Source organism: Fukomys damarensis, unplaced genomic scaffold, assembly GCF_012274545.1.
Source record: "Fukomys damarensis isolate Sample0158 unplaced genomic scaffold, DMR_v1.0_HiC HiC_scaffold_22, whole genome shotgun sequence".
Taxonomy (NCBI): Eukaryota; Metazoa; Chordata; class Mammalia; order Rodentia; family Bathyergidae; genus Fukomys; species Fukomys damarensis.
In genome coordinates this window covers 13,701,460-13,723,625 of record NW_022900934.1, presented here as the reverse complement: position 1 = coordinate 13,723,625, position 22,166 = coordinate 13,701,460, and the positions used below count along the sequence as shown (strand labels likewise).

Genomic DNA, 22,166 nt, shown 5'->3' with positions numbered 1-22,166 from the left:
TTTCATATAGATTTGATTTAACATTTTAACAACAAACCATCAAGTATGTAGAAAAAATATAATTTTCCTATTTAATCTCTGGTAGGGACCAAAGGTGGCAGCCACAAAAGAAATGAATTCTAAATTTTGTTCTAGAAACATTTAAAACCTTACTCTCTCTCTCTCTCTCTCTCAAAAAAAAATCAAGTAAAAGTACACTGGGAAAACACATTTGTTAAGTATATGAAAGAAATGGTTTATTGACTTCATTTAATTATCTCTTACACATTTATATGGAGATGATAGTATCATAAAAATGATCTATAAAGGGCAAGTTATAAAAGGGAAAATGCAAATGAGGAACAAATATGTGGAAATAGCCCATACACTACAAATAAAAAATGCAATGTTTAAGTACATATTTTGGCTTTTACAGTAGGCAAAGATCATAATGAAAAATGACATTCAGGGTGGCATAAGTTTGGAGAAATGTTCATTATCATAAATTCCTATTTGGAACATATTTTGTAGAATAATTTGGAAGTCACTCCATGCCAAGGTTTAAAAGGACCACACACTTTATTTAATGTAGTCTTGTATCTAGATGTCCTCCCAAAGTCTCATGCAGTCATAGGTGGAGGTTTCTGGAGGTGGCTGGATCTAGGGTATGTGATACTTGAATTAAGGGTGTCCAGCCTGGGTGTAAGTGCTACCTGCTCTAAGGGTGAGTAGCCTGGATGCAACACAGAAAAAGAGCTGCTGCATTTGCTTGCTGATGCTGTTTGTCTTCTGCTGCCTCCTGCTCAGCCTGTGATGCCCTCTGCCATGCCACTCCATGTTGGAACCAGCTGATTATGGATTGAATCCTCTAAGAACTGTGAGACAAAATAAATCTTTCCTCCTTTTACTTTGGTTGTTGGGTATATTGTCTCAGCCATGAAACAAGGAACTAAGACATGTAGTAATTCTATTTCTGGGAATATGATCTAAGGAAATAATTATCCAAGTTAGGGAAATTAGGCAGAAGGTAACAGACAGCTAGAGAGTCACTAGACCCAAAATAGAGTCAAGATGACCAGGACTTGGTCAGATTAACAGGAGCCTGAGATCAAGAGTTAGCAAGAGGTCAAGAGTTAGCAAGAACCAGGTGGACAATTGAGTCCAAAGGATGTAGCAAGTGAGGTAACAAGCAAGGTGATGGATGGCCAGTATGACAACTTTTGCTCCTACCTATCTAGAAAATTTTTTTTTCTTCTCACTTTTTAATGAACCACTTAGATAAGAGAGCCCAAGAGGCGCCTATAGACCTAAGCTTGCTATGTGCCTGAACGCTTCACAGGCCCATTTCTACTTCTAAGTAAACTTGTTTTAGACCTATGGGTTGACCTTAGTTTGACTTAGAGTGGCCTGAGCCCTGGTCTTTTTTTGTATAAAAACTCTTTGACAAAGAGTCTCTGTGGCAGCCCACTTTTGGGTCCCCTCCTGACAACTGGAAGCTGTTTCTCTCTTCTTCATAAACATTTCTCCTGTCTACTTCCTTAGTCTTTGATTTCATTCTTTGATTTAGCGAGGCAAAGATCCAGGCAACACAAAGATATGTGTATGGGCCACTGCAAGATATTGAGCTCCACAAGGATAGCGACAGAGCAAGCGAGAGCTGGACAGTCACAGCATGACTGAGCCTCACTGAGGAAAAAACAGGTAAACATGGGCAAAGGAGATCCTAAGAAGTCAAGGAGCAAAATGTCATCATACGCAGTTTTTGTGGAAACTTACTGGGGGAGCACAAGAAGAAGTAACAAGATACTTTCACGGACTTCTCAGAGTTTTCTAAGAAGTGCTCAGAGCAGTGGAAGACCACGTCTGCTAAATAAGAAGGAAAAGTTGAAGACATGGCAAAGGCAGACGTGGCCCCTTATGAAAGAGAAATGAAACCCCCTAAAGGGGAAACAAAAAAGAAATTCAAGGATACCAATGCACCCCTTTTGTTCTGTTCTGCACAGGTGTGTAGACAGTCCCTGGACTTTTCAGCACTGGGGAGATTGTCTTTTCTTTACTGAGAAACAGTCTGTGGTTTGCTGAAAGCAGCCTGTTTGCTTTTGTCCTATTTGTGAAAGACTCACCAGGTCAGGTATGACAGGTAGATTTTCTATATTGTGACCTGTCCCTTTATAAATCGCATAGACGCATGAAAAGAATATGAACTTCCAATCTTGGTATGAATTACCCAATTTATTTAATTTTTGTATTTATAAAGTCCAAACTCATTAGAGTTATGTTTATCTGCTTAGCAGTTTAGGGAACAATTTGAGAGTTTTGTGGGTTTTGAGATTGTTGTTCATTTAAAGTGCCAGTGTTTTAAAATAGCATTTTTGTAATTTTACATGCTTTTGTGATGGAGTGCTGTTTTGTTATATAATGTTGACTCGGATTCTTTCAATTATATTTATGTAATTTCAGGAGAAATACTGAACATCTGAGTTCTGGGTGGTACTAAAAAACTAATAAACTAATAATTACAGAGATTTTTTAAACAGATGCATGTATGGGGGCACTTCTCAGTTTATGTTAAGTGCAATATATTGTAAAAAAATCTATGTATGTAAAAGAGATGAAATAATTTTAAGGAATCCAAAAGTCAGAATACTAGATAACCATTAAAATTATAATGCAGGGATGTACTTTGACATGGGTAGAGTTTAAAATACATGGCTATTTTAAGATAAAATATTGTTTATACAGGAAAGTATTGATTTATTATTTGTAACAATCATATTTATCTCCTAAGGGTTTAAAAACAAATGTAAGTACCAAATACAGGAACAAAATCAAATAAAAAAAAATTAAAAGCCACTCACACATAACAATAGAGCAGTCTGTGCAAGGACTATGTTTATAAAAGGCCTAGAAGAATTGAAGACATGCATCATTCAGTCTAATCCCCCTAATGGAACAGGCAGAACAGGGAGGATGTAGTCTCAGAAGCATACATTTGCATCCTTGGTGGAAGCTCTCCAGTCTAGTGCTGTCTTTCTTTTCTCAGCATTAGCACTGATGCTGTTCTGAGCTCTCACCACTAAATTAACTGCGCAGTGCATTATGGTGTTTAAGTGCCTTCCTTGTATATTATAGCATCTAATTTCCACTGCAATATAATTGGCCTTCATGAATTTTTTAGAACCCTGTAAAAAGCACTATCATTAATGAGTGTTATATTTGGATAAGACTGGTGCACTAATTAAAAGATTTACATTTCAAGAAAAGCAAATGTTAAAATTACCTGCCCATGTTACAAAATCATTGAAAATATTCTACACTTGATCTTTGCCAAAAGGTGGAGAAGTGATATTCAAAATATTCTAAAGTATGAGTAACAGCGTATTCACTCACAGGACAAGCACTCACTGTTAGAGGCCCCCTCCCAAAGGCTCATGCAGTCTTAGGTGGGGCTTCTTTTTCATAGGTGGCTAAATCTAGACTGTGTGATGCTGGGATTAAGGGTGTGTGAGTACTAAATCAGTGCGCTGATTGGTCTGGCACTGCGCTAATCCTGGTAGCCTGAAAAGAACATAATGTACAGAAAGAGGCTTGTCTCCCCTTTGTTGCTTTTGTTGTTACTGTGGACAGCTTCTCCTCTGCGATGCCCCCCTACCACATGCCACTCTGCCCTGAAGCTAGCCAACTATGGACTGAAACCTCTACGAACTGTAAGTCAAATAAACCTTTTCCCCTTTAACTCTGGGTGTTGGGTATTTTATCTCAGCTGAGAAAAGTAACTAAGATACTCATGGCTTTGATTGTGAAATGGTTATGATAGAGAAAACTTTTGTGAATAACCAAGACCTAAAAAATGTTAGGAAATTGTAGGATGACTTCTCCTCTTCTAGATGAAATCTGCTCTGTTTACTTTAAAATTAACAGACACCAGAGGCATTAACCATAGAATGGGACAGCTGGCCTCATCCTGAGATAACAGGGCACATTGATACCCCCGGCTCCAAAGGTTTGTAAACCACATGATTATAAAGGTCAAGATGTAAAGAGCCATCGTTAACTTTGCTTTGCTGACTGGGAAGACCCCCTTCCTCTTCGCTAGAATAGATAGCTAGATGAATCTTAAAGGTAAACTCCCTAACTACAAAGAATTGCTACATCTGGGTTGAAATTTAACTGTCTTGTGACCATGATTTGTACATCAGCAATGTGAACTGAGAATGAAATGTAACCACCTGAATGAAATCATGGCTGTAAAACCCTATAAAAGGGGAAGCTATAGCCTAGTATGTGGTTGATCTCTGGCACTGCTTTTAGGTGTGATTGACCCTTTTGTCAATAAGATAAACTTTTTGTTATTTTACTTCCATTCTGCGCCTCTCTGTGCATGTCACTTTCCAATTCCTTCTGTAACAGTTTTATTTTGGTTTATATGCTAAAGTGACACAATGATGTGTCACTAATGTACACAAAGTTGAAAATTAGTGCTCTTTGCTGCTTCTAAGTTATATGGTCCTTTTGTTTATTTTTATTTTTTTCCAGAGACAGAGTCTCCCTATGCAGTCACACTGTCCTAGAACTCTCAGTGATCTTCCTGCCTCAGCCTCTTGAGTGCTGGGATTACAAGCTTGCGCCACCATGCCTGGCCTAAATTATGTGGCTCTTTATAATTTCTGGAAACTTCAGAAGAGTTGTGCTATACTGAAATTTGTGCCAAGTATGAAACATTATTATGAATAATATCATTCTTTCTCTTTTTGTGGTGCTAAGAGTTGAACCTAGGGACTCACATATGCTTAGCAAGCACTTTACCACTGAGCTGTACACTTAACCCCTTTGGAACTTGTATAATTAAAGTTCTGTAATCCAAGTGGCACTATACTAGTTTTTTGTGGGGTTTTTTTTGTTTGTTTGTTTTTTGAGTCAAGGTCTCACATGTAGTTCAGACTGACCTTGAACCCTTGGTGATCCTCCTCCCTCAGCCTTACTTGTATGTCAAGCTGTACCTCAGAAGGCTGTCCACCTAATTCCATCCTAGGGTCTCCGTGATTAGTCACTGGAAGGCCCAAACCTGACTATTACCGTGTCCCAATACTTGCTACATTAACAGTGCCCACTTTATCTCCAATGTACCACTCCAGGATCCTATTATTTTGTGGATCTATCTCCCAGGGCCCATTCTGGTACCAATTACAGAATCAGTCCTATTAAGAAAGAGCAAACTCAAAAGGAATGAAAAGAAATTGAATGAAGAGTACAAAAGCAGGAACAGTTAGGGAAATCACAGAGGTGTTGCCATCCCTATCCCTGTAGGAGAAACGGAGTGTGGTCTTTGTAATGTGCCACCTCAGTTTCCCCCAGGATTCCCTTCCCTGTGTATTTCCCACCACAAAAGACATTTCTGGATGAGGTCTGGAGGGTAGAGGTGGAGAAGCAGTGGTTTTGCTTGTGTGCTCAGAAGGTGTCTGGAACTGACCATGTTGTACCTTACTTAACTGCTGGCTCTCCTTGTGGTATGGGTCAGTTGTTTTCCCTTTCCAGGGATTTGCCATTAATTCTTCCAGCTCCTGGGCTAAGTGTGTGCTTAGGGACATGAAAAGTGGTATCAACATCTGCTAGTGTAAGACACTGACATCATTTGGGTTAAAGATGGTGAAAACTGACATAGGTCCATCTTCTTTGTGAGCTTGTCTCATTTTTGGTTCTCTCCCACTGAACATTCACTTTCCTTTCCTGAATGGTTGGCTTGCAGACTTTAAGCTCTAGCATCAGATGTGGGGCCAATCATTTGACAGTTTCCCCACAATTACATAAGGTCAGACCTCTGTAACAAATCTGTTGATCTATGACCACAAAGCTTGCTCTGCTTCTGAAAGAACCCCGAGTGACACAGAAAGGAGTAATGCTTGGGATCAGGGGAGAGCTTTAGTTGGTTAGGACTCCAACAAGGAACCTGATGGCAAAAGACTCAGGCTCATGCAGTTCATAGAGGTCCACCCAATTTGTGTAGAGGGGACTGGAGGATGGCTGGGGAGAAACAGATGATCCAGAAGCATTGGGCTTCTGAAAAATGACTCTCACACTTTAGGACACTCAATGAAAGAAAAATAGCCAGGGATTTTCTAACCAGCCACACCAATCATCATCTCCAAATATAAAGTCCATAGACAAACAGTATGAATATACAATAATTCATGGGATGCTGTCTATGTTCATCTTAGACTAGAGAATGAGCTACCATTTTAAATTAGACTCCAGGTAGATACCTCAAAGAATGAGGATTAGAAGTTCCATTTGACCCAGCTATCCCTCTGCTGGGTATCATCTCAAAAGAATTAAAAGAATCATACTACAGTGATATATGCTCACACATGTTTATAGTGGCACAGTTTGCAATAGCAAAAACTTGGAAGCAGCCCAATTGCCCATCAAGAAGATGTGCTTTTTCTATAAAATGGAATAATACTCAGCCATAAAGAATGAGCAATTAGAGTCATTCATAGGAAAATGGATGCATATTTAGGTCATACTCTTAAGGTAAATAAATAAGTCGCACATGTGTAAATACCAAATAGTTTCTCTAGTGTGAAAACTAAAAGTGTAAATAAGATCCAAATGGTATAACTGATGATGTGAAATAGGAAGAAAAGGGCTAAAGGCATAGGGGAAGTGGGAAAGGTGGGGGAAAGGAAATAAGGGAAAAGAAAAATATGAGAAAAGGAAAAAATGGAAAAAAGTTTTTGTAAATAGGGAAGGGAGAAGGGGGTGAAGGGAGGGCAGGGGTATGGGGAAAAAATGAGAACCAAGACCTGTCATGTAAAGGTACAAGATCCCAATCATGAATGTGTCTAATAGGGAAGGGAGAAGGGTGAAGGGAGGGCAGGGGTATGGGGAAAAAATGAGAACCAAGACCTGTCATGTAAAGGTACAAGATCCCAATCATGAATGTAACTGTAGTGTATACCCAAAGAGTACCAATAAACTCAATGAGAAAAAAATAAATTAGACTTCAGGTGTGATTGCTATGTATAACAAACATTATGTGTATGAAAGTGTACCAATAAAATTAATTTTTAAGAAATTGAAAGAGGAAAGAAATAAAATGCACTAATACCCTAAGAGATAATTTTTTTTACCATAAAAATAGATTCTAGATAATCAGGAAGAGAAGAGAGGAAATTACCAACCAATTTCACTATAGACTGATAGTAAGAAACTGGTAGACAGTATCCACCTGCCACTCCCTGCAAATAACAGAGAACATTAAGGCATTATATAAAGACATTAATATAATGGTAACCAATAAAAGAAAACACAAACTTTCCTAAATATCAAAAGACATATTTCCCACATGCTATGCAGTGTAAGACAAGTAGGTATAACATGAAGCAATATGGCAAAACTGAAACCAAATATCAGTCCCATCAATAAATATATAAACATCTCCCATTCTCAGTAATGGTCTTAGTCTTCATTTCACTGAGAAGATGGGGACAATTGTAGGAGAAATCCACAAACTAGCATCTTATCAACCAACTTGCATATGGATTGATTGGCATGTCATGGGAGTTGTCTAGTCTTTCAAAAAGGCTACCTTTTCCTCCTATGCACTAAATTCCAATTTTTCCCTACCCAGAATATCAATCTATTACTTCCTCCTCTACTGAATTTCCTATAGCATAGAAACATGAAATTACATCTATCTATTAGAAAGAAACCTCTTTTGACTATACATCTCTGTTCATATAATTTCTCATACCTTTAGTGCCTCTCCTTGAGAGTTAAATTCACTGTTCCTGGTGTGTCCCCTTCAGTTTTTCTTGTAGCTACTCCATTGTTACAGTGCTGACCTCATCTCCAAGATGGCCCAGAAATCCCCAACTCCAGGCATCCGTGTGGTCTCCTACACCATACAGAGGGTGGTTTGTGAGATCAAGCCAGCATGCTGAAAGATGATCTCCAAAGCCAGGTTACAAGGGAGACTGTGGCTTCTACCTTGCTCTCCTGGATCACCCATCTGGGGAGATGCCAGCTGCCGTGTTGGGTGGATATTCAGGAAGCTCTAGGAGTCAGGTATAGTAGTGCATGCCAGTACTCCTAGCATTGTGGGAGGCTGAAGCAGGAAGATCATAAATTTGAACACTGCCTGGACAATTCTGTGACTTAGCAAGAGTCTGTCTCAATAAATAAATAAATAAATAAATAAATAAATAAATAAATAAATAAATAAATAAATAAATAAATACGAAAGGAAGGAGGGATGGAGATGTAGCCCAGTGCAAAGGTCCTAGGTCCAATTCCCAGTATTGAAAAATATAAAAGCTCTATGGAGAAGTCTGGTGATGAGGATCTGAGATGTCCTGCCAATAGCCACGTGAGACAGCCATCGTGAAAGTGGAACCTTCAGACCCAGTGAGATCTTTCAATGACACGTCCTTGAAAAGACCCTGAGTTAGCACTACCTAGCTAAGTCTCTCCCAGGTGTCTACACCTCTGAAATGGTGAGAAAATAAATGTTTATTGCTGTTGTAAGCTGTACATTTCAGGATAATTTTTTGTACAGCAGTAGACATGAAATATATTACTTCATTATGGGCTGAACTGTGTCTCTCCAAAGTTTATGTTGAAGTCCTAACAATTCCCAGCACCTCAAAATGTGACCTTGTTTGGAAATAAGGTCATTACAGATGTAGATAAGATGATACTTTTGCAGGTGTATCCGTAATCCAATATATCTTTTTAAAAAGGAGAAATGTAGATGCAGACAGGCATAAAATGAGAACACCATGGAAAACTGGAGTTATGCTGCCAAAAGGCATGGAACTTGCAGTACCCAGGCCTGGGACAAGTCTTCCTTTAGCACCTTCAGAGGAGAACACAGTCTTCCAATATCTTGAGTAGACCCAGAACTATGAGACAATAGATTTCTGTTGCTCTAGACCATAGCTTGTGTGTTATAGCAGCCCTAGGAAACTAATAGACATTGCACATCATGTCTCCTCCCCTTTGGATACCTTTAGGATTTTCTTTATTAAATTGATTTTGATTTTATTGTGTTTTGAAATTTGATTTTGAGGGGCCTTGTGACTTTTGTCCTGTTTGAAGTTTATTGAACTTCTTGGATTTATGGATTTACATTTCTCATCAGATTTGAAAAAATGTTTTCCAACACAAAGCTCCATCTATATAATATTAAATCAAACCAATAAAGAAATGATGGGTAAAACTGTGGTTTGCCGCCAAATCAAGTAGGCAAACAGAAGGCACAACTACACAGCTAGCTAGTATATAAATCTTTAGCACACAAAAATATATTAAAAAATACAAAGCAATTCACCAGTTTCATCTACAATGAACACTAGGTTTTACAAGGTCAAGCAGAATATTAAAACTAAGGGATAAATTTAGGCATATTTGGTACAAAATTAAGCTTTTTGAGGCAGGCACTGGAACCACTGAGCTAAATCCCCAGCCTAAAATTAAGCTTTTTAACTCCATCAATAAATAGTTTTTTCAGAAAATACACACAAAAATAGTTTTTAAATTAAATATAATAAAAATCCCATTCACAACAGCAATCAAATCCTTTAAGTGACCATGAATAAAATTCACAGGAAAAGAGCAAGATTGGACTACACATACACATATTCATGTCTGTTTATATTCAACTATATAATGCATGGATATGTGAATACACTTACATATACATCTAACCTATGGAGTAAATGAACAGATGAATTCTGTTTATATTGTGTTCTCTGAGGCACCTTTTCCCCCAAAGTAGCACTTCTCGCTCCACCTGAAAAAACAAAAATTACAACAAAAAGTAGCAGGTAGGAATCAGGATGATATATTTATTATTGATAAGAGTTGGAGAATGCAGCTTAGTGTGATCAGCAAATAGGCCAATTAGTTGGAAGACAGAATTAGACCAAATGCCAGCTCAAACACAGACAATGCCCATGACAAGAAGTAGTAGAGAAGAAAAGCACCTGATAAGAAAGACTATGGAGCCAAGCAAACTCCACTTACTTTTCCTGTTTTACAATTAGATACACTTATTTCCTCTTCCAAGGGGCAGATGTGTAATGTGATAGAGAAGCCAATAATGAATTTAGGGAAAAAGCTCCCTATGGAAGTCAGGACTTAACACACTAATCTCATAAAAATGTCATTCTGCCTAACAGCATATATCCATATAACATAACTCTAATGAGCATTTCAGAGGCCTTTTTGTCCTCAATATTTGTCAGAAAAATTCTAAAGAACACCTCTATGAACATGTTAATTTGAGTACCCAGGAGATTTTTGAAAATATTAAATGACATAATTAAATCACTTACAGAACAGGAGAGAGCACAGAGAGCTAAATACTTTTTGGATTCCGATGCCACCTGAGTTATCTTTGCTGTTCAAATCTGCTTAATTCTGCATTTTTTCCTGCTGCCACTGCTGTTTTCTTGACTCTGTTGGAAGCTTCAGGATCACTGCAGGATCAATGCATAAATCTCATTAGAAGTCTCAGAAAGGACTTTCATGAGTACAGCTTTATCAAATGTTTGTCTGAGGTATAATCACCATGCGCAGATAGGGTACCTGGGTAGTCCTTTCAGCTTCCACCTTTGCAGATAAGGAGGTTGGTGTCTGTTACTAAAAGACTATGGAGACAGCGTTAGAAGACAAAAACAAGCATAATACACCATAAACTTATAAATTACTGAATTTTCATAGGAAAAACTTCATATTGATTTGGAGTGAGAATTAAATCCATACACCTGGTAATGTACTTTATCAAGTAACACTGAAGAGAAAAATCTAAGAAGTAAACTTAATGTTTGTCTCATCATCTGGCATGATGTTTGCATTGTGAACTTTCATAGTTCTCTCTGATCTCCTGTTTGGAGTTTACTGAACTTCTTGGATCAGTGAAGTTACATGTCTTATCAGACTCGAAAAAATTTCTTCCAACACACAGATTTGTCGTCTATATAATGTTAAATCAAACCAATAAAAAATGATGAGTAAAATCCTGTTCTGCTGCATTAGTTAAGCAACTTCAATCTTTTGCCAGTGGGTACTCTCTGATATTAGAATGAAGGCTGATTTATGGCAGAAAATTTTCCCACATCCATTACATTGATAAGTCTCCATTCCTCTAGGTACAGTTTTAGTATTATGTAAATTATTTGATTTGTTGCTTTGTTGGAACTTGTTCTTTGTGAGTTTTCTGGTGTAAGAGGGAGTTGGATTTGTGGTGAAATGTTTTCTGACATATGCTACTTTCATAGGGTTTCTATTCTGTGTGTCTTTTCCGATGTTCAGTGAGAGTCCACAGATGCCAGTAGGTGTTCCCACTTTCATTACATTTCATTCTTTTCCTCTCTATAGATTCTCTGATGCACATGGAAGGCTGACTTGTGGCAGAAGGATTTCCCACACTGGGTACATTCATATGGCTTCTCTCCTGTATGAATTCTCTGGTGTTCAGTAAAGGGGAACTTCTGGTAAAATATTCCCACACTCATGACATGTGTAGGGTCTCTCCCCAGGGTGTGCTCTCTGATAGTCAAAGCTGACTTCTAGCAGTAGGGCCTCCCACATTAGTTGCATTCATAGGACCTCTCCCACAGAGTTCTCTGATGTAGAAAGAGGTGTGAGCTTTTGTTAACCATGTGCCCATGTTCATGACATTCATAAAGATTCTTCATAGTATTTATTCTTTTATGTTCACTGTGGTTTGACTTCACAATGGATGCTCTACCACATGTATTAAATGCATCATGCTTTTCTCCAGTGCAAGTTCTCTGATGTATAGTGAGTGTTAACTTTTGACAGGAACATTTCCCACATTCATAACTCATGAGACTTCTTTCCACTATGAACTATATGATGTACAAATGAGGGCTTATTTGGTACATAAAAATTTACCACACTGACCACCCATTTGTAGGGTTTCTCTCCTGTATGACTTCTGTGATGCACACTGAGGGCTGACTGACAAAAGAAAGTTTTCTCACATTCACTACATTCATAGGGCTTTTCCCCTGTGTGAATTCTCTCATGTGCAGTCAGAGCTGACTGACAGAAGAAGGTTTTCCTACATTCCCTTCATTCATTTGGCTTCCTCCTCTTTGAGTTCTCTGATGTATAATGAGGTAAGATTTCTTACTGAAGGTATTACCATATTCCTTGCATTCATAGGGTTTCTCCCTGTGGGGGACCTGAAATGCTCAGTAAAGGTTGACTTCCAAAAGAAGGTCTTTTCACATTCATTACGCTCTTATGGTTTCTATTCTCTGTGAATTTTCTGATGTATAATGAGGGCAGATTTGTCAGTGAAGGTTTTCCCACATTCACTGCATTCATAGAGTCTCTCTCCTGTATGAATTCATTGGTGTTGAGTGAGGCTTGTCTTTACAGGGAAAGCTTTCCTACAATCATCGCAAGCATAGGGTTTCTCCCCTGTATGGATTCTCTGATGTTCAATGAGGGTGGACCTTTTACAAAAGGTTTTCCTGCATTCCTCACATTCATTTGGCTTCCTTGCAATACATCCCCTCTTCTGTGTGGAAAAAACCAGCCTCTCAAAGAAGGGCTTCCTGCACTTACTAAGATCAAGAGTTTGCTTCAAAGTTTGAAAGCTCTGGTGCAGAGTAAGATCTTCATCTTGATATCTGGTTTTGCTAACTTGATCATGTTTTTATCTTTCCATGCCAGAATGAATTTTCTCATGCTTAGGGATAGAGTTCTCTAACAGACAAAATGGCCTCATTCTACATTCTAAAATGGCTCTGGTTCCTAAAATGGTTCCTGCTTACAGAAATGAGCCAGTGGCGTTAGGTGAAACCTACTCCTTCTGGAGAAACAAAACCAAACTTGTTTCTCCATCCTGCTACTCATGTGATCCTCCCCTTCCAATCACCTGGTGTCCAGTTGCCTGTGCAACAACCTGACTAATTCTCAACTTTCATGATACTCTCTGCACTGCACCACCCTATATAAACCTCACCCCAGTTAGTCTCACCCTCTCTCGCCATTGCTCCAGGCAGCCCAGTAGCTCCTTCCCTGGATAAAGCCTTGCCTAGGGTGCTCCTGTTTTGGCTCATTTTCTTTTACTTAGTATGGAGCAACAGCTTCTCGTATCCATTATGCTCAATGGGAATCTTTTTATTGTCCTTGCTTTTCTTTACAAGGATAATTTAAATAGTTTTCAAACCATTTGCACCTCAATCAGACATGTGTGACATTTTTCTTGAGGGAACAATATTCATGCCCAAAGTAAATGTTTTCACAGATACATTAGCTCTTTCTGTAATCAGTGTTTTGTTGTTGAACAATGCAATTCACCTTAAATATTTTTCTTGGATTTCTTTGTCCTTCTCTAAGGCATCATCACATTCTAGGAAAAAAAAATAATAATTTGTGAATCTTTACATCATTGCTGTCAATGAAAATCCTTACAAATGCCTCATTGAGGGCTATTAGATTTTAGGGCCAGCCCCCAGGACTAACAAAAGTGCAAGTGCAAGTACTTCTTGTTTGGTTGATTTTGGAGCAAAAAAGAAAAATGCAAAGCCATCCATAACAGGCATTTAACAAGGTAAAAAGGAATAGGAAACTTGCTGAGAATACAAGAGCCTTTGACATTTACAAGTACATTCTAAACACAGAATGGAAAAAAATTAATCATAAAGAACAGAACATAAAGTATACTAAAAGTATGGCTGACAGAGTACTGAAACAGATGAGTTAAGTAATTTAAGACTAAGACAGTGATGTGGTGAAGCCAGGTAAAACAGACCACAGGAAGATGGTCAGTGTTATCAAAAAACACAAAGAAGGGGTCAATTTGAAATTTTTACAGTGACGTATGAACTCCGGCATTTGTGGAAATAGAAAAATGGCAGCCTGGACAGGGCTGGGACTAAAGGGAGGCAAGCAGGACAACCTTGTAAGTGGGAATCTTCTTAGATTCTGAGCTAGGAGCCTTCTTTACCTCCTATTAGTCCTTCCAGAGGTGGGGCTGGGGCAGAAAGGGAAACTGACTTATTTCTCAGTTAAGCAATGGAAGAAAGAAGCAACTAGAAAGATCACTCAAATCAGGCAAGATTTATTTGATTAAACACAGAGCTAGGAATGTTTGAATAGAAAAATATGTCTATGACAACGGTGGGTGGTACAAGGGAGTTAACAGAATGCTATAGAAATAAAGGTGTGGTAAAAGGAACTTGAATTCTGGGGATAGGAAACTTAGGGGCAAAAGTATTTGTAGGTTTCAATTAAAGGAGTGTATTTATTTGGGGAGATTGTTTTATTTATTTATTTTAAAAATTTTGTTAGTACTTATTTGCCACATAAAATGATCACATTCACCATAGGGAATTTGTACCTGTACATGATGTGTCTAAATTCTTTTTCCCCCATTCCCCTCCCCTCTCTTCAACCTTTCTTTCCCTCCGCATTTACAAAAGCTTTGTTTCCATTTCCCCCTTCTATTCTCTCTCTAAAATCCCCTTTCCCTTCCTTCCCTTGCCCTCTTTCTTCCCTGGTTCTCCTTCCTACTTGGGCATGTTCTTTCTACTTCTCAATATCTTTCCTCTGTTTTTACTGGGGAGAGTGGTTTGGTTATTCCTATCATGGCCGTTAACTGTCCTCAGTCACTTCCATAGGCCTGGTCCTACACAAAAGGATTCCTGGAAAACATTACCAAGATACCAGATGTGATCACTGACCACCCTGGCACTCTTATTTACTTTGGGTTCCCACCTGCTTGGTTATCATTCACTTACCTGTGTAGTTCTGACTTGAGAACTCATCCACTATCCATGGTTCTTCTCCTTGCTCTGATCTGAAGATCACACCTCTTTGTTCATATGAAACCCTGTTAATGGGAAGTGACAGAGAACCTGGACCAAACTCTTTGGACTTCAAGGACTCTGAAGGACGTAGAAAGTATAGCTTCTGAAGCTGCTCCGTAAAGATACCTAACCAGAGCTCAGTGAAGCCAGAGCATTTTGGTGAAGGTGGGGGGAAGTAGACACACACACACACACACACACACACACACACACACACACTTTGGTTGCTGTAAAGGGCTTCATTGTCTTTCTCCCTAATACAAAAGACTAGAGAATTAAGTTCTAGAAATGCAACATGTTGGGAGCTATGCAGGGAAACTGCTTATCCACTGCAGCAAGGTTGCTGTAGTTCTCCAGCATCACATCTCTCTACAGGAGCCCCTGAGCAGGTTCCAGCTGTTGCCATTCTTCCTGGACTGATTGTTCATTCAGATCAGAGTGGAGTTCACCGATTCATAGAGAACAAGACAAACACCACCTGCACACACACACACACACACACACACACACAGAGATACACACACAGAAAGAAAGAAAAGCAATGAGCAGGCACAGGAACCCAAAGGGACAGAAAAGCACACAGCATGGGCCTGATTACTTGGGAAGGAGCCCCACAGGCAATGTGCAGCCTCTACATCTTGTGGAGATGGAAAACATGTAGTCCAGGGGGACAGAATGGTTCTATAAGGAAACGGCTCCTGATTATGGCCACCGTGTAAAGATAAAAGGAGTAAAGAGTCAAGAACAGTCTAAACAGTGAGAACATGGTTAAAGGAATGTCCAGGAAAGTAAATGTGCATTTCCATCCCTCTGCAGTGGTGCTCAGCATGGCTGATGTATGTCACACGGGGCATTCAGCACATCTGTGCGAGAATTTTTTGGCTGTCAAAGTTCCGTGGCATTTGGTAGAAAGAGAAGGAACGAGGCCTATATCAGGCCAGGCAATCGCATTCAAGGAAGAAATGCTCCAGCTTACGTTTAACTTTCTAATACTCCACACGTTAATACAGATGACACATCTGTTTATAATAACCTGAGCATACAACCTTATTTTAATTTACACTTGAACTAACAGTATACATAATTAGGTATACCAAAATTTCCTGGAAGGTAATACTAGCTACATCAAGGAAGCAATGGATTTAGATTGGATTTCAACTTTAGGAATTTTGGCTCTTTTGAAAAATATCACTAATGGCATGCTGGCGTATTGAATCATGAACCACCACAGCTATACTGCCGGGAGTGCTGCGCTGTAGATCACTGTGTCCAGCCTAACTCCCCTCCCTCGGATGAAGCAGAGCCCCATAGGAGGAGTCCAGGCAACAAGAGGATGTGGTAGAACAAGGCCTGACCTGGAAGAAGGCTTCCTCCCCGCTCATTCTCCAGAAAACCATCAAGCATGATGGCCTGCAGACCTTAGCCCCTCTTCTGGCTCCTGGTTACAGACCAGCTCCCCCGCCCCTTCCCTTATATTCACCACTATAAATAAACCCGCTGCATTTGCCTGGGGTCTTTTTCTCCCAGCAGGAGTTATAGCCCCACATGGCCCCACCTTTGTTTTTCTTTGTTCCGTTGTATCTTCTTTTCTTTACCTTTTCTTAATCTCCCACCATCCTTTCTCACCCCATGGACCCTTCAGCCACCCCAGCTGTGGCACTGTACCATTGCAAATTTGTAATCGACACGTTCCCAGTGATTAGCCCTCCAAGTGCAAACCTCAGACTACCACTCTTTTGGTATCATTGTATCTGAGTGATTCCACAATAAAATACATGCTATTTAATTTTAAATTACTTGGCTTTTATTACTCCTGTAGAGTTATACGGATTTTAAAAATATTCAAGTAGATCACCTATGATTTTCAAGATCAGATAGTGGGAGAATGGGCTTTAACTGAGATCGCAAGAAAATACAGCGGTACCTCATTTCATGAACAATTTTGTTTGCAAATAATTTGGTTCACAAACAACTTAGTCAAAAAACAGAAGCATTTGAGAATTGTGCATCGGGTGATGAACAGGATCATGGCGATCTTTCCCACATGGATATGAACGAGGCCATCTTTTCCAGAATCATGGACTGGATCAAGTTCGTGAACTGAGATACCACAGTAGAGCCTAAGGAAAAGATTAAAGTGCTATGATTTCACTATCAGGCTCCAAGCCAAGCAGCACAGGGAGAAAAAAAAAGGACCTATACCAGTGATGGTGACCCTTTTAGAGACCGAGTGACCAAACTGCAACTCAAAACTCATTTACTTATTGCAAAGTGCCACCCACCACTGCAATTAAACCTGAATGTCCGATGCTCAGCTGCTGGCGTGGTGCTGGGTGACGGCTCGTGCTGACAGCGAGGGCTCTGCATGCCCACTGCAGTATGAATGCCACAGGTTTGACACCACTGACCCACAAGATGTGAGAGGCATTAGCGCAATGCCTGTTCCACTCCAGACCCCACACAGGCAGCAGGTGCCTCTGCAGGAGCATGTGCTCAACAGTGTACTTCTCTAGGACTGCGAGACCAAACTGACCTTGGAATAGTACATGGGAGAAGGGAAGGAGCCCCTCCTTATCTGCCCATCTCATTTTTTCATCATTCAACGTTCATCCCAAGGCGAACTTAACTGGCCCACACTTCTGGGTTATATCACTGGGCTCCAACATCTAGCCCATCATCTGGGCCAGAAACCACACTGGGTGTGTTAATACTTCCAAGTCTAAAAGAGGAGGCAGGCTGGTGTGGGTGGGCAGGATTGGCCAAACAAGATAAAGACGGAGAGTATGGAAGAGCCTGGCAGACTGGGAGAGCATCAGGTTAAGGACTGAAAATGACGCACGCTTCCCAGGCTTCACCAAAAGCGCTTTGGCTGAGCTTCCAGAGCCACTTTGCCCATAAAGCAAAGCGGGCTCCAGCCTGAGCTGAGAGAGATCTTTCTGTTTTGTTTTGCTTTTGGTGCCGGGGATCAAACTTGGGACCTTGTGCTTAACGAGGTAGGCAGCAGAACCGCTGAGCTAAATCCCCAGCCCTAGCTGAGAGAGGTCTTTTGAGGAGCTTCTGCTTTAATTACCGGGCTTGTTGACTGCTATGAACCACAAATACAAAAAGGAAAGTTTCAGGTCAATGCTACAGAGGACTGTGAATGAGAAAGGAAAACCACAGACTGAAAGAAATTCCAGCAGTGTATTAAGAAAACAACGATGACCTCCATGATTTCATTCAGACGGAGTGAAAAATACACAAGAAATTACGCAATGATTACCCAAGATTACACAAAGAATTCCTAAAATTACATAAGAAATACATGAAAATTGAAGATAATCAGAATATCTATAAATATTTCTAAAGAAAACACTATTAACCATAACTCCAACTCCTGTATTCCCGAGTGTAACAGTCTATATACCCTTCTGTCAATTTCATGTAGGGGTAAATCATAATAATTTTGACTTATTTGACAAAAATAACATTTTAACAACACCAATTCTCTTATTATAATGTGAATAATAAAGAAAATAGTTCTTCATCCACGAAGACAAATATATATGCATATTGTATACATACTGAATAAACCTGTATACTGTTTACTCATTGGAAAGCATGAAAGTTTCTGATAATGTTATATTATCAAACTCGAGAAAAAAATAGCAATTGTGTAGCTAGTCTCCAAAATTGGCCCTCAATGAACCAAATCTTCCAGTCTTCAAAGCTTGTGTCTTTCCCTCCCACAATGAATTTGGCTGCCGTGCTTTTTTTTACTCAAAGGAGTCAGAAAGGACACTGCCCATTTCAGAAAACAAAGACTTAGGAAGTCCCGAAGCTTCAGAATTGCAGTTCTGAGACACTACTTAAGAAATCCAGCTACCCTATGACAGAGACCAGGGGGATCCAAGAAGAGTAGAGCCAGGGGCACTCAGACCACATGGAGAAATCAGGCCCAACTTTTCTAGCTGCCTGACTATGCCTGGCCTTCCAGTCATCCTTGCCAAGATTATCGGAGGAGGAGTGAGCCATCCTGAGCAGGTACTGAGTAAAGTAGCTGGGAGACCTCAATCCAGATGAAGTCACATGGGAGCGACCTAATACAGAGTAAAAGAAATACTACTATATTGCTTTAAGCTTGGACTAATTTGTTAGGCAGAAAGAAATAGCCAAAATACCAGTAAAACGTGATTTCCAAGAACAGTACATGTAAAGATACCACTCTAACGTAAAAAGAAAGGCATTTGTTAAATGGTTTATTGAAAACTTACGTGAGACAACTTACTAACTGTTTGTATTAAAAGTTAAGGTTAAATTCCCATCTCACAAAGTTTAATAAACACGTTTCACACAAATTTGATACAAATACAGATGTATTTGTATATAGCAAACAGCCAGACTAAATGATTTTTGCATCGTTAGATAGAGAAGGTAGGACGACACAGACAGACAGTGTAGAGGAAAATGATTGACAAATTTAGCTTTAGAAAACTAAAAAATAAAACCCCTCTTCCTTCAGGGAAAAGCATAGATTTTAAAAAGCAAATAAATGGATAAAATATAGTTATTTCCTAATAGACTCAACTTCCCTTACTAACATCCCTTTTAGAAATCACTAAAAATTGGGATCCTAATTATTTTTTAAAAGATAGAATAAGGATGCGAACAAGGTCATTAATATAGAAGAGTTGTAAATAAGGCACATATATATATATATATATATATATATATATATACACATATATATACAATATACATATACAATGGTCAGTAATCTATACAGCAGGGAAGTGCAAAAGGATTTTTTAATGTAAATATTTTTTGTCAGACTAGCTTGGCAAAGCTTAGAAAATAATAAGATGTCATCATAACATTGGAAAAATATTTGTCCACAGAAATTTTATACCCCAACTGGAGATTGTACACCCTTTAGTCCAGCAACTCAGCTTCCAGGCAAGTCTTAAATAATTGAACCAGTGTGAAAAGACACATAACCAGAACATACCTCATAATGGTTTCAACCACAATTTTTAAAAGCTGGGGAGAAGGAACCTAAATGTCTTCCAGAAAAATTTAAGATAACATATGAAGGTAGCTCTTTTAAATTTATTTGATGTAATATATGAATTATAGGTGTGATTTGAATATTTTTCAGATGTAACTATTTGTCTTAATAAAATTTATTGAAAGTGTTTTGTTTTACCCACTGAGTTACGATGTCACCTAAATTCTTATGAACCTCTTGTCAATAAGAAATGCCATACATAGTAACATTATTCTAATTTTTCTAAAAATTTCTGGATGTATGTTAAATATTTTGTTAAAACAAAAAGCAAAGAAAGAAAAACCATTTAATGCACCAAAACTTGCTTTTATTTTTATTGGAATTTTATAAAAGAAAACACAATTTCATATGCACCAGAGAAAATGGAATATATTTCTATATATTCAAGTTTAGATATTTTCAAAATTTTTGCTGCTCTTGTAATTAGGAATTTCCTTTTATCTTATTTTCACTGCCATATGGAAACAATTGAACCTATTAAAACAGTATTGCTAAAATTCTCTGTATGTTTATTAAAAACATAATCCTAAAATACATCTTTATGATTCTACTATTATAAAAGTATCAAAAATTACCCACCATTAGTCACAGCCATTTTGGGGAGGGGAGAATCAGGTGTTAGGTTTTGGAATTTCTTTGTATTAGTTGGAGGTGTTACTCATACATTGCTGCATAACAAATTACCCAACCTGTGGTTTAAAACAATGTTTATGACCGCTCAGTTTCTGTTTCAAAGACGTCTTCACATGGTTTAGGCAGGGTCTTTGGTTCAGGCTCCCTCCACAATGGGATGTCAGTTGCTCTGCAGCAGGGCAAGGCCGGACTACACAAAGGTCACCGTCTAAGGCTAGTCACGCGGTCCATTCGGTCCCGCGCCCCGAGGCTCTCCAGAGAGCAGCCCACAAAACGACAGCTGTGTCATCAGAAGGAGCAAGAGAGGAGAGCGAGACCGAGAGCAGGAGAGAGATGAGTGAGATAGAAGTTGCAGTCTTGTAAAACCCAGTTTCCGGAGTGATATATTCTATCCCTTTGCCGTGTGTTACTGCAAAGAAGTCATTAGATTAGGTCCAGCCCACACTCAAAAGAGAAGGGTAGGACAAAGGCATATGCATGGGGAAGTAAGGATCATCGGATCTATTTCAGAAGTTTCTGATTGTTTTGAGCAACTAAAAAGTTTAAACATGAGCATAAACACTTCATAATTATAATCGCTATTACTTTTGCATTCCTATACTAGACTTCTTCTGCTTAGGCTCATCTCTCCTAGCTTCCATGCTATGTAACCTCATCTTTTCCGTCTCGGTGTGTGTAGACCCTGTCTTCAGAGATATCTGGGCAATAGGACCTAGTGGATCTTGGAAGGGTAGAAATCCATGCACTGCATCTATGGCGGAGATAGCAAAACTCAAGCAGACTGTAGCATGTCAAAAAACATGTGTTTATTAATGATATACATTAGACAGATATTTGTTTATATTTATACGTAAAGACACGTTGCTTGCTTTGTCTAGGTTCAGTATTGCAGTTATAAAATGCTATAAAATAAATTGGTGGAGCATTTCCCTCTTTGTTCCTTGGGGGAGGTTTTCTAAGGTTAACTTTATGTACCTAGAACTCACCTGTAAAATTTTTGAGGCCTAATGTATTTTATTCTGCTTTGTTTTGCTTGTAGATATGTTCAGAATTTCTGTTTTTCATAAATTAGGTTGAGACATTTTTGTAAGAGCCTATTCATTTCAACCAAGTTTGCAAATGAACTGTACTCCAAAAATACATACAAGTATTATCCTCTAATTAAAAATAAAATAAAACAAACTTAACAAAGTGAATGACACAAAACTGCTTATGGTATTGTTTGAAAAGTTTGTATGTCCTTTACTGAATCTGTGGTTAAGGGCCACAGCCCATTGCTAAATTTATGGGAAAGAATGGGGGGGGGGATCCGCACTATTTTTAATTCCTTTATTTTTATAGCTAGAAACTTCTACATTTTGTATAGTACTTAAAAAAATACAACATTTGTTTTAGTTAATCCTTTCTGTTGTTTCTATTTCCTTTATTTTTATTTTATTCTGTTTTGGTACTGAGGATCGAGCTTGAGCCCTTGTGCTTGCGAGGCAGGCATCAGAACCACTGAGCTAAATCCTCAGCCCCCCCTTTTTATTATATTCTTCATCATGTTTTGAACTTTTCTATTCTTTTTTGAACATCTTGAGTTAGACACAGCTTGTTGGTTTTCTCAACAATTCTTGTCCTCCTCCTCCTCCTCCTCCTCCTCCTCCTCCTCC

General features: G+C 38.9%; 1 protein-coding gene across 1 annotated transcript; it reads right to left on the bottom strand.

Moving 5' to 3' along the window:
* Positions 1-10,395: 10,395 nt before the first annotated feature.
* LOC109118123 (zinc finger protein 334) lies at positions 10,396-14,789 on the bottom strand. Its single transcript, XM_033767090.1, is given in 6 exon segments — positions 10,396-10,460; positions 11,735-11,830; positions 11,916-12,098; positions 12,101-12,181; positions 12,184-12,535; positions 14,763-14,789. Coding segments are annotated over 6 exon segments (804 nt in total).
* Positions 14,790-22,166: the final 7,377 nt, after the last annotated feature.